The sequence below is a fragment of the Notamacropus eugenii genome, chromosome 2 (assembly GCF_028372415.1).
Source record: "Notamacropus eugenii isolate mMacEug1 chromosome 2, mMacEug1.pri_v2, whole genome shotgun sequence".
Taxonomy (NCBI): domain Eukaryota; kingdom Metazoa; phylum Chordata; class Mammalia; order Diprotodontia; family Macropodidae; genus Notamacropus; species Notamacropus eugenii.
Genome location: NC_092873.1, coordinates 359,606,090 through 359,619,891, shown reverse-complemented (window position 1 = coordinate 359,619,891; position 13,802 = coordinate 359,606,090). Strand labels below are relative to the sequence as shown.

The following is a 13,802-nucleotide window of genomic DNA, read 5'->3' as shown; positions in this document are numbered from 1 at the left end:
TGCTAAGCAATATTTCGAGAAGAGATGGATGCTGGAAATTTAAATACATTAAATCCTAGTAAGGAGGGAAGCCATTATATCCTAGTAAGGAGGGAAGCCAGTTGTTAGTTTTTGCCAACAGATTTGCCTCCGTGAACTGACTGCAGCAGCCAAGATGCCATTTGTTTCATCTATCCTGCCAAATTTAGTGACCTTTTTGAACAAACAACCGAGAAAAACTTAACTCCCTAAAACTGACGTAACTTCCTGATGAAGACTGAAGAACCGTCTTTTACTTTGTCTTTTTTTTTTAAAGTGTGACTTTGAAGTCAGAGGAGATGTCATCAATGGAAGAAACCACCGAGGTCCAGAGAGAGCAAGAGAATCTCAGGGGATGAAGGTAAGGCCACTGGAAAAGAGCCCTCCCCAGAGAGGTGACATGGCTTCACCTCGGTTACCCAGGGAAAAGCCAGCACAGCCAAGACTCCTCTGTGAAGTTCTTACATAGAAGATGCTTTTTTGTCATGGTGACTGCCTGATGGTATTTCTCCTGTGCTGCAGGCCTAAGGCACCTGCCCTTCTGGGGCTGCCAAAAGCTGATGTCCCTGGCTCACTCTTTTAAACCATAATGTCTTAATTCTGTCTCTTTTGAGGGGTCACAGCCGAACACTTGAGAATGGACCCCTGCCTTGCTGGAACACACCCTCACCTTCTTTAGTCACAAGCAACGGCAGTGACAGAGAGGACACTGTGCAGAGAAGTGATCTGGGAGATAAGCCCTGGTCAGACCCTAAAGCATTGAATCCAAGGATCAGTCTAGCCTCAGAAATAGCCATTCTACCTACTTACTTAGTCCAGGCAGTTTATTGCTTTAGACTTTTATTTTCCAACACTGAAAAGAAGCTGATGTCATCTGCTTCCTATCATGCCACCTCCCCAGAGAGTTCCTGCACAAGATGGCTAATTGTTTTGTTTTACCACATTGTGTGTAAGGTTGAGTTAGCCCCAGATCCCTCCCCCGCTTTAACTGAAACACTGCTCTTGTTGCTGCCTGGTTGTGTTTTTTTCATGTGCAAGGACCTTTGGATGGCAGTGATGGAAAGTGGCTGGTCAGGGTGATGAAACTGCAAAGATGCTAAATGTCACAGTGGTTTCTCCCTGGCAGGGAGAAATGTATTTGTCGAGGAGCTCAAAACTGCAAATCTCTCATCTTCTCATTAGAGGCCCTTGTCAGCAAGGGTCAACCAGGCATAAGATCTGAAAATATCCAGTCATTAAACTTTTCACATAGCATTTGGCTCAGACCAGGCGCCTTACTAGAACTTGAGCATTTTGAGTGGCTTGAGTCCATGATATCACCAGCTGATGCCATTGGAGGCAGTGGCATTAGAGCACATATTTCATTCACACAGGTGGCACAGTTGTTATAAATAGGATCCTACACTTATAATAAGAGTAGAGTTGTTCCTTTTCATTCAGTAATCTATAACGTGACATTGAAGTAATAGTCTGAAATGCAGCTCATTTTTACCTCTGTTTGGGTTTTCAGATCTTTCCAGCTGTAAGGGAAAGGGAGAAAAAAGTAGAGGTTTAGACCATTTTCATAATTGTCCCTTTTGAGCAGATAGAGGGACATTATAGAATGATATGAGTAGCATGACACCCTCTTCACCTTGGAGACTTTATCTTTGCAAAAAAGAATGTCCTTTCACATGCTAATTTTCAGTACCTTCAAACTTTAAAAAATTATTTTAACATTCAAAAATATTTATGAATCATCTATGATGTGCAATATACTCAACTTCCAAAAATGAGTATTTTCAAAAGAGACTTTACTCTTTAATAATGATTAGGGGAAATTATTAAAAGGAATTCACCTGTATAATGTGATATGGGCTCCTTCCCTTGGAGACCAAACAATCAAACCAGTGTAAGAAAAAGATGACTTACCAGGCTCTTTCTTTTGGAGACTCACGGTGTTTTTTTTTTTTTTTCCTGCGGCTATCTATGAAAGGAGCTTTAGGCTCAAAGTTGTTTGTGCTTTGGGTTCAGTAGAAAGGCAAAGCAGTGATTACTTTCAAATAGCGAAAGGAAGGATTCTACCAAATCCCTAATAAGAGATACTTATAGTCGGGAGATACAAAGCAAGAAAACGATAATTATAGACCAATATTTGTAAAGAATATTGATGCAGAAATATTGAATATAATATTAACACTACAATAATATGTTAAAAGGAAAATTCACTCTGATCAAGTTGGATTTATGTCAGGAATGCTGGGTTGATTCAGTATTAAGAAAACTGTTAGCTGTAGCTAATCCTGTTGATAAAAATAATAAAAATCACATGGCTAGTCAATAGATATAGAAAAAGCTTATGATAAAATACAACTCCCCTTTTTATTAAAAACATTAAAAAGCATGGAAATAAATCATTCCTTAATAAGTTAAATGACATCTATCTAAATTCAAGAGTTAACATTGTCTCTAATAAACACTAGAGGCGTTTTCAGTAAGATCAGGGATAAAGCAAAGATGTCCCTTGATGCCACTATTACTTGATGTTAGTAAATTAGTATTCAAAATAACTATAAAATGTAAAAGTTTTTGGAGGTCTAACTGCCAAGATGCACACAGGAATTATATAAAGGCAATCACAAGACCCTCTTTACAAAAACAAAGAGGGACCTAAATATTGGCAAGTCCTTAACTGCTCATGTTTAGACCTTACTAATGGAACGCAAGTGATGACGCTACCTATGTTAATTTACAGATTCAGTGTCGTACCAGTCAAATTACCAAATGATTACTGGAGAGAAGTAGAAAAAAATAAAATTCATGTAGAGAAGAACAAAAAGGTCAAGAAGCTCAAAGGAAATAAAGAACAAAGATTTGAAAGGAAGTAAACTTAGCATTGCCACATCTTAAACTGTACCACAAAGCAGTAATCGGCAAAGCTATTTTGGTACTAATTAAATATAGAAAAGTGAACCACTGGGTCAGATTAGATAAATAGGACTAGGAACTGAATTGAATTGGATAGCATGGTGTTCAGTAAACCAAAGGGCCCCAAATATTCAATAAAAGCTTCTGAGAAAGCTATAAAGCAATCTGATAGGAATTGCATCTCACATCATGTACCATCGTAAGCAAATTAGAAGAGCAAGCAAAGAGATGGCTTTTACAGTTATGGATTAAGGAAAAGTCCCTGACCAAACAAGATGGAGAACATCACAGTAGATAAAATGAGTGATTGTAATTTCATAAAGTTCAGAATATTTTACATGAACAAAATTGATGTTGTTAGAATTAGCACAGAAAGAGTTAACTTCTGGGGAAAAATTACAGCAAATTTCTCTGCTGGTGGTCTACTATCTAAGATGCATAGAGAACTGATACAAATGTATAGGGTCAGGTGGCATTCCCCAATAGATAAATGACCAGCCAGTCAGTCAACAAGCATTGACAAAGTGGCTCCTACGTAGTAGGCACTGTACAAAGTGCTAGGATTGCAGAGAAAAGTAAAATCGGCCCCTGCTCCCAAGGAGCTCACATCTAAAGGGGAGAAAAACATGAAAATAACTAGGTTCCTACAATTATTTTACTTTGTAACAAATTACACACCACTGTGCAAGGTGTTGGTGATAGAAAGACAAAAATTAAATGATCCTCACCCAAAAGGAGCTTACATTCTATTGGAGAAGGCCACATGTACCCAGATAAATATACCTGAACTGTATGACAGTCCCCAGCTTCAGGGAGCCTGCCGTCGAAAGCAGAGTGATACAGAGGTTACAAAGCATTTTAACACACATCAGCTTTGATCTTTGTAACAACTCTACGAGGTGGACAAGGCGGGCACAGTAGTCTCCATTTTACAGATGAGGAAACAGCAAAATTAAATGACTTACCCATGGTCACAAGACTAATAAATGGCAGGCTTGGGCCAGGAACCAAGGTCTTCTGACTCCTGGTCAAGCCTTTCCACCGTATAAAACTGCCCTTGGGTAACAATGGACAGAAAGAAAATACACAGAGCAAAAAGACTTAGACCTGTAACAGAATTCTGAGCGTGGATTGATGTTTATTGTTTCTAAGGAATAACGGTGGAAGCCATCAAATTTAAAGGAAAAGTGTTTCCCAAGAGGTTCATTCAGTGAGGAAAGAATTCTTTACTCCTTGGTAATTTTCATTTGTCTTTTCCCAGATCTTCAAGGGCCTGGAAATCTGTTGCTATGGACCATTTACAGACATGCCAACAGGTAAGAAAATGAGAGTCTATATGATAACATTCTCATAACAGCTGTTCCTTTGCACCACCCAAACCTAAAGCAAGAATACAGCTAGCCTTTGTGTATGTCTGACTTCCCAAAGACCTCCTTAGATTGATGAGGCTTTCCAGGTGTGGATTTAAAAGTAGAGGTTTTCCTGGACCCAAACCTGGAGTAAAAAAGTGAGAAGTCATATATTTTAAAAAATTCTTGCTTTAAGAAAAGGGGAAATTAATCAAGGGGAGGGAAGATGACGTAGATGTTTATAATAATTGAGAATCAGACTGCTAAGTTCTCCCAAACCATCCTCTGCCCACACATTCCTCCTGATACATTATTAACAGAGAGGAACGCATGGCTGCAGCTTAAGCCTGTGGGGCAAGGGCCCTGCATGGGCTCAGAGCAGCAATATTGGAGGATATGTTTTTGATGAACATTTTCTAATTTAAATTTCACCCAGATCATTATGTGCATATCAGATGTAATGATTCAAGTGATTCCTCTTCAGAGAAGATACTCCCATTTTATCACAAACACACACACACACACACACACACACACACACACACACGTACACGTCAGATTCCATTTGCCTCTTACTTAAGGGGTGAGGGCTAGGGCGGTTTAAGTACCTATATCAGTGATGCACTGAGCCACTCACCAGGGAGGCCACCAGAGGTATGCTAAATATTCTGGTTTTGTCTTTAGTTTACATTATTATTGGCTATTGATTGATTGGCCTTTATAAAATTTCCAGACATGTTGTCCCCAAGGCATTTGGAAGGAATTTATTCTTTTATAGAATGCAAACTTGCCTGAAGCAGATTCAACAATCTTTCTTCAGAAAGGTTTTGTTGGAAGTGCTATTGGCCTGGTCTCAGTGACCCAGTCAGAGATACCCCTTCCACCCTTATTTCTGTTATTTACATTTCTTACTAATCTGAAAATGTAGGCTGGCAAGAAGGGAGCCCTACATAAAGTTTCATACCAGAATATATGCAGACACAGCAAGAAGTTAGCTCTCTCATTTGGTGGTTCTCACTCTCATTCTCCTTGCAAAAGTCATGCAATGAATCACCTCTGCAAATGACCCAGACTTCAGAAACCTCTTCTGGCTGCCACTCTCCCATCAGCATGTAGATTCTCTGTCCAGGGTGGCGTTTATTTTTTGACTGAATAAATTATCCTCCTGTCTCTTGACATTTGTCGTAATTACCACTGAGTGTGGTGCTCTCTACTGCCATGATTATCAATTACTGACTCAGTCTTAGGAGGAAAAGTTGCCTTTCTTTTTCTTCTCCATAGTTTCTTAGCTAGTGATTTAGCAAATTAATAGAAATTATCTTGGATATTTTTTCTGTTTCAAGTATCTCATTCATGAGAGATTATCGAGTCTGGTATCTCAGTTTTTGAGTCTCTGCATTCATCACATACTCTACCTTTTAAAATTGGACCCTGCTAGTTTTGTAAGTAGAGTTTCCTGGTTTGATTAGAGCCATTGGTTAACTCATTTTCTTCTTTCAAAGGAACTCATACTTTTGGTAAACAGTCTCCACTTCAGTGAGTGATCATCCCTCTAACTGAGGGCTAGACAGATTGCTCTGGGTCACATAGCCCCTCAGGAGTGGAGCAGCTTTAGATTCCACATGACCTTTGCAGCTTGGGGCTGTTCTGTCCCTCCACCCAGAAAGAGGGTATGGGAAATCTTTCATTGAAATACTCTATTTAGAGATCGTTAGAATAGATGCTGGAAGAATATAGGAAAAAAAGAAAAGCCACAAGGTTTGGATAAGTTGTCTCTTTCTTACACCTTATAGACCAGCAAAGGGACAAGCACAGAACTGTAATATGTATGCAACAGTGCATTATAAATGCACTAGAGAGTTGCAAAATATGTGAGGTACAGACAGAAAAGGGGAGATCAGGAAAGACTTCCTAGTGGAAATGGCATTTAATAGGGCTTTCAAGAATGGATGGGAATTCAGCAGGCATCGTGGAGAAGGGAGAGCATTTCAGGCACAAAGCCTAAGGTAGTCAAAAGGAACAGAAGGGGAAGTTATGTGCTGTGTTCAGGAAACAGAGCGTAAACTAGCTTGGCTACAGCTTAGTATAGGGAGGTTCATGCTAAAAGAAGAGAAAGGGAAGGGGGCCCCAGATGGTGGAGAGCTTTGCATGCCACACAAAGAAGTTTGAACCTTCCTCTGAAGATCCAGTGGAGCCACACTCTTCAGAGGAACAGAGACTGGATGTCACCAGATCTATGTATGATGAAGATCATATGAAGGATGGAATGAGTTGGAGGGGAGAAAGAACAGTCAGAAGACTGGAAAGGAGGAGGCTTTTGGAGTAAAGGCAGGCAGTGAGAGAGACCAGAGAGGAGGTGATGGATGTTGCAGAGGTAGAATTGGTGGTGACTGATCAGCTGGGTGGGTGGTGGTAGCCCAGAAAGAATCCAACCCAGAGGACAAGTAGGCTTACACAGAGAGGCATGTTTTAGATGTACAGAATTTGAGATGCTAGTGGAACATCTTAATGGTAATGTCCTGGAGCTACAAACAGATAGCCAGAGATAGCAATAGTGGTGATGACGTAACATTCTAAGAGTCACAGAGCCCTTTCCCTGTAACATCCAAAGCAAGTCAGGCACAGAACTGACTCAGAGGCTTAGAGATATCAATGTAAGACAGGACCAGAGAGTGCCCCACATTAAGAAGTCGCCATGCCACGTTAGAGAGCTGAGGAAAAATAAAGAGAAATTAGGGACCTAACAAAAGAACCAAGAGAATATCTAGTAGGAGCTTAGAGTCGGCTTTGTCAGAATCAGCATGAAGGTCAAGTGAGATGAGGAATAAAAAGGAGGCTATCATAGCTGACAATTAGTAAGTCGTTCATGACCTTTTGAGAGCAGTTTCAGAGGGAGTGGAAGCAAGATTTCAAGGGGTTGAAGAGATTAATGGGTGGTTACTAGATGAAAGCACCAGTTGCAAACAACCTTGATGAGAAATTTAGCAGAAAGGGGAGGAAAAAGAGATGATGTAACAGCTGAATGGAATCAAGGGAGGGCTGTTGGGAAACCTGAGCATGTTTCCAAGAACAAATGGAAAACCAAAGATGGAAGATGTGTGAGAAAGAAGAAGTGATTATTAGTGTGCAAGGTCCTGCATGATGCTAGAGGGAATGAGGTCATAGGGTATAGGTAAAAGGATTGACCTCTGGCCAAGGGAAGGAGAGTGGCTAGGGTCCTTGAGATTCCTGGGGAGTGAATTCTACTGAGTGAAATGAGCAGAACATCGTACACAGTAACAGCCACAGAGTGTGAGGACTGTTTCTGGTAGACCTAGTCCTTCACATCAAGGCAAGGACCTAAAACATTTCCCAAAGGACTCTTGAGGCAAAATATCATCCACATCCAGAGAAAGAACTATGGAATCAGAATGCAGAATGAAACAGACTCTTTTGCATCATGTTTTGGTTTTTCTCATGGTTTCTCCCATTCATTTTAATTCTTCTTTGCAACATAACTAATGTGAAAATGTGTTTAATAAGAATATATGTGTAGAACCCATATAAGATTGCGTGCCATCTCAGGGAGGGAGGGTGGAGGGAAAGGGAGAAGTTTTAAAACTTACGGAAGTGATTATTGAAAACTGAAAACAAATTAATTAAATTTTTAAAAATTCAGGAAAAAAAAACAGGATTCTAGGATTACAGGCAAATGAGACCAGAGTGAGTTGAAATGAACTGGAAAGATAATCACGGGTCAAGGGACATGAGACCCAAATAAGGACAAAGAATAGACTGAGTGTAAATGCAATAAGAGGCAGAAGGAGAGCAGGCTGTAGGCCTAACAGTGGCGCAGATCTAGGTGAGAGTGGAGTCTGAAGTATAATTGTCAAGATGTGGTTGAAATAGTGCAGAGCAGGATATCACTGGTGGTTAACGAATTGAAAAGTCATGGCATGAAGAGGAGTTGGAGTCACATTGCTCCATCACTCAACAACTGAATAAGTTAGAGCCAAAAGACCAGGTTTAAATCTCCCTCTGCACTTTACTCCCCATGTGACCTTGGTAAGTCCCTTCATTTCAGTGGGCCTCCATTTCATCATCTGTAAAATGAAAAGGCTGAATTAGATGGCTTCCAATATTCCTTCCAGCTTTGAATGTATGACCCTAATTTGAATTGTCCAAAAGATGTCCAAGAAGTAAGGAGTTCTCTCTCAGAAATCTTTAAGCAAAAACAGATGACCATTTGTCAACATTATTTTGGAAGGGATTCTTTACTAGCTATTGTCCTGAGATGTATCTCACTTCCAATTCTGAAATGATGTGATATTGGCAGGTCGAGAAGCAAGGATAATCCCAACCTAGACAATCAAATAATTTAAAAAAAACAAAAACACTGAGGGAATAATGACAAGGCTAGAAAAAGGGTTGAAAGTTCACTGATGGGTGGTGACAGGAATAGGCTGGAAGTAACAGCAGGGAGCAAGATGTATGTTCATGGTTCACCCTTCTTTCTACCCCTGTTAGGGGAAGTGGGAGTAAGAGGGACAAAAATTCACTCTAGAATTCATTAAAACTTGAGGTGTTTGTTTATTGATTCTCCAAAGATTATGCTTCTATGAAGGCTTGTCCCCAAGGCTAATAATTCTCCATCATGGGAATTCAGAGCAACCAGACACACTATCATATGACAGGGTTCTTCCTTCAGTGAAGAGTATTCAGGAAACGTAGCGTCTTCCAAAGAGGATGTGCTGAGGAAGACACAAAGAATGTCAGTGGAAGGGGTTTTTTGTCAATAGAGCAGGGGGTCTGGAGGACACAATGGAATGGATTATGTGATAGACTAGATGGGTAAGAGAAGTCAGGGGATGGAAGCATGCCCAGAGGGCCTCATTGGACTGTCTGCTCCTAAGCAGACTAGGTGATTAGCATTAATGAGCCAACATAGCTGGACATAGATTGGTGTGGCTTGCACAGCAGACAGACCTTAACCAGTAGAGAAGCTGCCAAGAGAGTTAACTCCATAACTCCTAAGAGTTTGGGATATAGATTTTCCAAAAGTGTGCTGAGTCCCCCAGCAGAATACTACTAGTTCCTCTTAAAGGCAGGCGGTCAGCCTGATATGTCAGGGACTTCTTCCTTGACAACAAGAACAGAAATAGAGTTAAAAGAACAAAGACTTATGGGAAGTGATGGGGCTAATAAATGTGAATGTTGTAATGTTATGGTTTGTGTGATCCATGCAGATCACTTAGAATGGATGGTGCAGCTGTGCGGGGCCACAGTAGTGAAGAAACCTTCCTCATTGAGGCACAGTGTGGTGAGTATTATGTGTCAGTGGAAACGACTCGGGTTGGGCTTAGCCAGGAGGGCAAGATGTACTAGAGCTGAGATGGCATGATTCATCTACTGTGGACTCTCATGGGCCCCTGCTTAGCTCAGAAAAACATCCCTTCTCTCCCCCTTTCCAAATCCTTCACCCCACTTTTTTGTGAGGTTGAAGAATCATTGATCTCAGAAGCCTCTCAGAAATCATGAAGGTGGAAAAGGTGTCCTGGAGGTGCACTACTCATACCTTCTCACTGGATAGAGGAGGAAACCGAGGCTCAAAGTGGGGGCAGTGCTGACATAGCTCATTAGTGAGAGCCAGCACCATAGAAGTCAGGTCTCCTGAGCAGAGTCTCAGTCAGCATCAATGTTAAATTCACTCACCCCTCCCATGACAAGTTTCTTTTCTTACTCATCCCCTAGATACCCAGCAGGTAGACCACAGGGTGGCATGGTGGGACTTTAACTCTTTCCTGTCCCCTTTAGTGTGTGTGTGGTATGTGTATGTTTTTTTCTCTTGGGATCACAGGATTCTTCTCCAGTCATGGTTGTGCAGCCTGATGCGTGGGAAGATGACAGCAGTTTTCAGGGTAAGGTGTGCAGGCACATGAACACACCACACACACACACACGCACACACACACACAGCCATCACACTGTCTTCATCAGAGCTCTTTCCAGTGAATGAAAAATAATGACCCATGTCCTCTGACCCCAGATACACTCTCTTGTTACTGTAATATAGCAGAGTATCTTGTTAGTTCAGAATGGGGGGAGGAGGGCAGTTTCTAGCTTATTGCCTGGCACATACTCAACAAGTGTTGATTGATTAATATAAAATTGCCCAAAGAAATGAGACTTGTGTAAGGGAAAAACTAAGCGAATTTCAGCATGCACTATAATTTGCTGGGGTTCGTGATAAGAGATCTTTAGATTAAAGAATTTGCTCTGACCCTAACAACTCCTACACCAACTTCTATGGGAGAGTGTTGGCCAGACCCTGATTTCTGCTTTGTGTGATCCCCAGGAATCCGGCTGATATGTGAAGCGCCTGTAGTGACCCGGGAATGGATACTGGACAGCGTTGCCTGCTATCAGCGCCAGGAGCTAGACACCTACTTGATATCCCAGACATCCTCAGGCTGCTGCTGATCCTACCTGGCAGGAAGTGGAGACTTGGTCTCCACAGAGCCTGCCAAGATTGGCCCAGGGAGTCAGCTTCCTGGACACAGATGGTTCCTTTCACTTGTCCTGGCTTTCTGCAGTTCTGATTACAAAACATTTTCTGTCAATTAACCTGGAAAGGGCTTCTGGATATATGTGTGTGCCTTTTTTAAAAGACTTTCTGCCTCAGTCTCCCTTTTGAAATCTGCCTTGAGCACAAAATGTGGTTATTTGTCACCTACAAAAGAATTAAATGCAGATTCTTCACAGAGAGAGAGAGGGCAAGATGCTGATTCATTATTTATCACAACAGCCACATCCCTGCATGTTTACTCCAGGGGAGCTTAGACACATAGTCATTTGTGAGATCTACACCAGACTTGGGGCTTAAGGTTTGGGTTTGCTCAGCCTCCTGAGGGTCTTTTGTTTTCCTGGTTTAGCTGATGTAAAATGTGGACAGGGTAGGGCTCAGAGCCTTCGATGGAAGGAGGCTTCCTAAGGATGAGCCGTGTGGAAGCGGCTCTTTGTTTCCTAGGTGTCCTAGTGAATCATTTTTTTAAAAAATTTAGAGGGACAGAAATGGCATGAGTGAAACTTAGGGATATGATGTGCAGAAGTTCTGGAGAAAGTCTTCAAAATCTGGCCTCCAGCTGGTTAATCGCTAAAGAAACTCTTAGCACTGCTGTGCTGGGCCTCAAAGAAATCACTTCCATAATTCAGCACTGGTAATAAATAAGATGTTTATGACCACAGCTCTGATATATATAACATTAGCTTAAAAATATAAGATCTCTGATATAAATATTTCATGTCTGTAAAATGACAGATCCCAATAAGAGGGGCGCGATTGCTTTCCTTAAGGTGAAAAAGATGTTTAATCATATAGCTTCATAAATCTTTTTCCTTGCTGAAGAAAAAGTGTTTCCATAAACTCATTATCCAAGACCATTTCTAGCCATTGGAAAGACTAGTTCTTCCCTAGAACTCCATTGTACCCAGGCAATCATGACTTGATTGTGCAAAGTATGTTTTGTAAATATTGTGATACTTTATAGCAAATAAACTTGATGGCAAATGTTTCTCATTTAGACTGTGATTGCTGCCATGGCCACTCATCATCTCATTCATCTTCATGCCATCCTTTGTAAGGAGGAAGGGTCTCCCCCACAGTAACAGGGCAGAAACTTTCTGGTGCTATATACTGTCAAGAGGAGCTCTCCTGAGGGGGACCCATCATTAGTGCTTAGAAGCAATCCCCACCCACTTGATGGTGGTCATTGCTTCAGGCCTTAAATCGTCTTTGGAGAGATGTTGGAGTGAAAATGGACCCGGTGATAGAAAAGACAATCCCCACTTTCCTCATATAGAGCCTGGTTGGGAGCTAGAAAAGATCTGGACTAAATCAAGAATAAAGCCCCCACCTGCCTTGCTTTGATGTGTGACCTCTAGGCCCCAAAACCAAATGCCCCTTCCCACACCAAACCAAGTCTCCTCTCTACCTTCTACCCTTCCAAAGTAAGTTTACATTCTCTTGACTTGTTCAGTTATGTCCAGCTTTTGGTGACCCCATTTGGGGTTTTCTTGGCAAAGATTCTAGAGTAGTTTGCCAGTTCCTTCTCCAGATCATTTTACAGATGAGGAAACTGAGGCAAACAAAGTTACGTGACTTGCATAGGATCAAACAGCTATTAAGTGTTTGAGGCCAGATGTGAACTCAGGAGGATGAGTTTTATTGACTCTAGGCTGTCCACTGAGCCATCTAAACTTGAGCTACTTATCTCTAAAGCCCACGCTAACTTACTGTCTTCTATTAAGATTTAAGCTCTCAGCATCTCTGTTACTGGTGAGCCAACAGCCACCCTTTTTGACACTGGCTTTGATTTTAGTCCTAGAACTTAGAATAACTGGCTGTCTTGGAATGAGGAAGTAGGGAATGAGATTTACCCCTTATATTTGTAGACAGATTTTCATAGAAAAGTGATCAACCTTAACAGCTAGTATCTATATACCACCTACTATGTATCTAGCACCGTGCTAAGTGCTTTATAGGTATCTCATTTAATCTTCACAACTCTTGGAGGTAGGTGCTGTTATATAGAGAAACTAAGGCAAACAGGTAACACAGGAAGTGTCTGAGGCTGCATTTGAACTCAGATCTTACTGACTCCAGGTCCAGTGTGCTGTCCACTAGGCTATTTATCTTATATCTCTAATATTTACTACTCTCTGCAAAGGGCAGAGAAAACCAACTGTGAAAGTCAATTTACTAGGACTAAAAGCCCTTAAAATGTTTTCAGTTCGAAGGGTCCAGTGATAAACTGTTGTCCAAAGACTAGACTAGCTAAGTTTGGAAAGGCTCAACCCCAGGTTGACTGCAGGGCCATAAATTTTTCAGCCAAATCATTTCCCAAATACATCTCAAGTCCCAGGAGAGCTGCTTTCTACCTCGAGGGAGGGAAGACCCACACTAGATGAAATCTTGGACCCCAGAATATAATAATCTTGCTGTGAACATGTTGATTAAGCACCTCTTTGCAAGCCTAGTGAAGGAAGCCAAAGGGATGAATAAATATGACTCCCTACCCTCCTGTAGTTTACAATCTATTGACCTATTCATCTAAACCTTAAGAGCTTGAAGATAATGCCTGCAGAGAGTGTTTAAGTCCCTAGCCCTCACAGGATTCAACCCAAAGGAGACATTTAAAACATGTTTTTTGAATTTTTTTTTTCAAACAGCATTATCAAGCAATGGGATAAGTTATCTGCTTCTTTTGGGAACCAACTTTGATCTTGACCTCCCTTTCCCCACCTCTTTGCCATGGGCCTGGCTGTCCCCTCCCCTGTCCACTCTGACCTTGCCGCCTCTCACAAAAAACTGAGCCCATGCAACCAGAGCTGGCAAGGAAAGGGGAGAGAAGAGGGAGGATTATTGTGCCTGAGCTGGGAGAGAGGCAAGAAAAAAGCCCAGGCAGATTATCTCTCTCCTAAAAAATGCAAGCAGTGTAGTCAACAAAGTATCTGCTCCAAACACTCAGGAGGGAAAAGAAAGAAATCAGT

The 13,802-nt window shown here is 41.4% G+C and overlaps 1 protein-coding gene across 2 annotated transcripts in view; it reads left to right on the top strand.

Moving 5' to 3' along the window:
* BRCA1 (BRCA1 DNA repair associated) overlaps positions 1–11,829 on the top strand; it is a 67,116-nt gene extending 55,287 nt beyond the window's left edge. For both annotated transcript variants that reach the window (XM_072646604.1, XM_072646603.1), the window contains exons 19-23: positions 296–379; positions 4,187–4,241; positions 9,500–9,573; positions 10,111–10,171; positions 10,609–11,829. In XM_072646604.1, the coding sequence (XP_072502705.1) occupies positions 296–379; positions 4,187–4,241; positions 9,500–9,573; positions 10,111–10,171; positions 10,609–10,733 (399 nt within the window). In that variant the 3' untranslated portion in view covers positions 10,734–11,829. The remainder of the gene's footprint in view (positions 1–295; positions 380–4,186; positions 4,242–9,499; positions 9,574–10,110; positions 10,172–10,608) is intronic.
* The last annotated feature ends 1,973 nt before the right edge of the window (positions 11,830–13,802 follow it).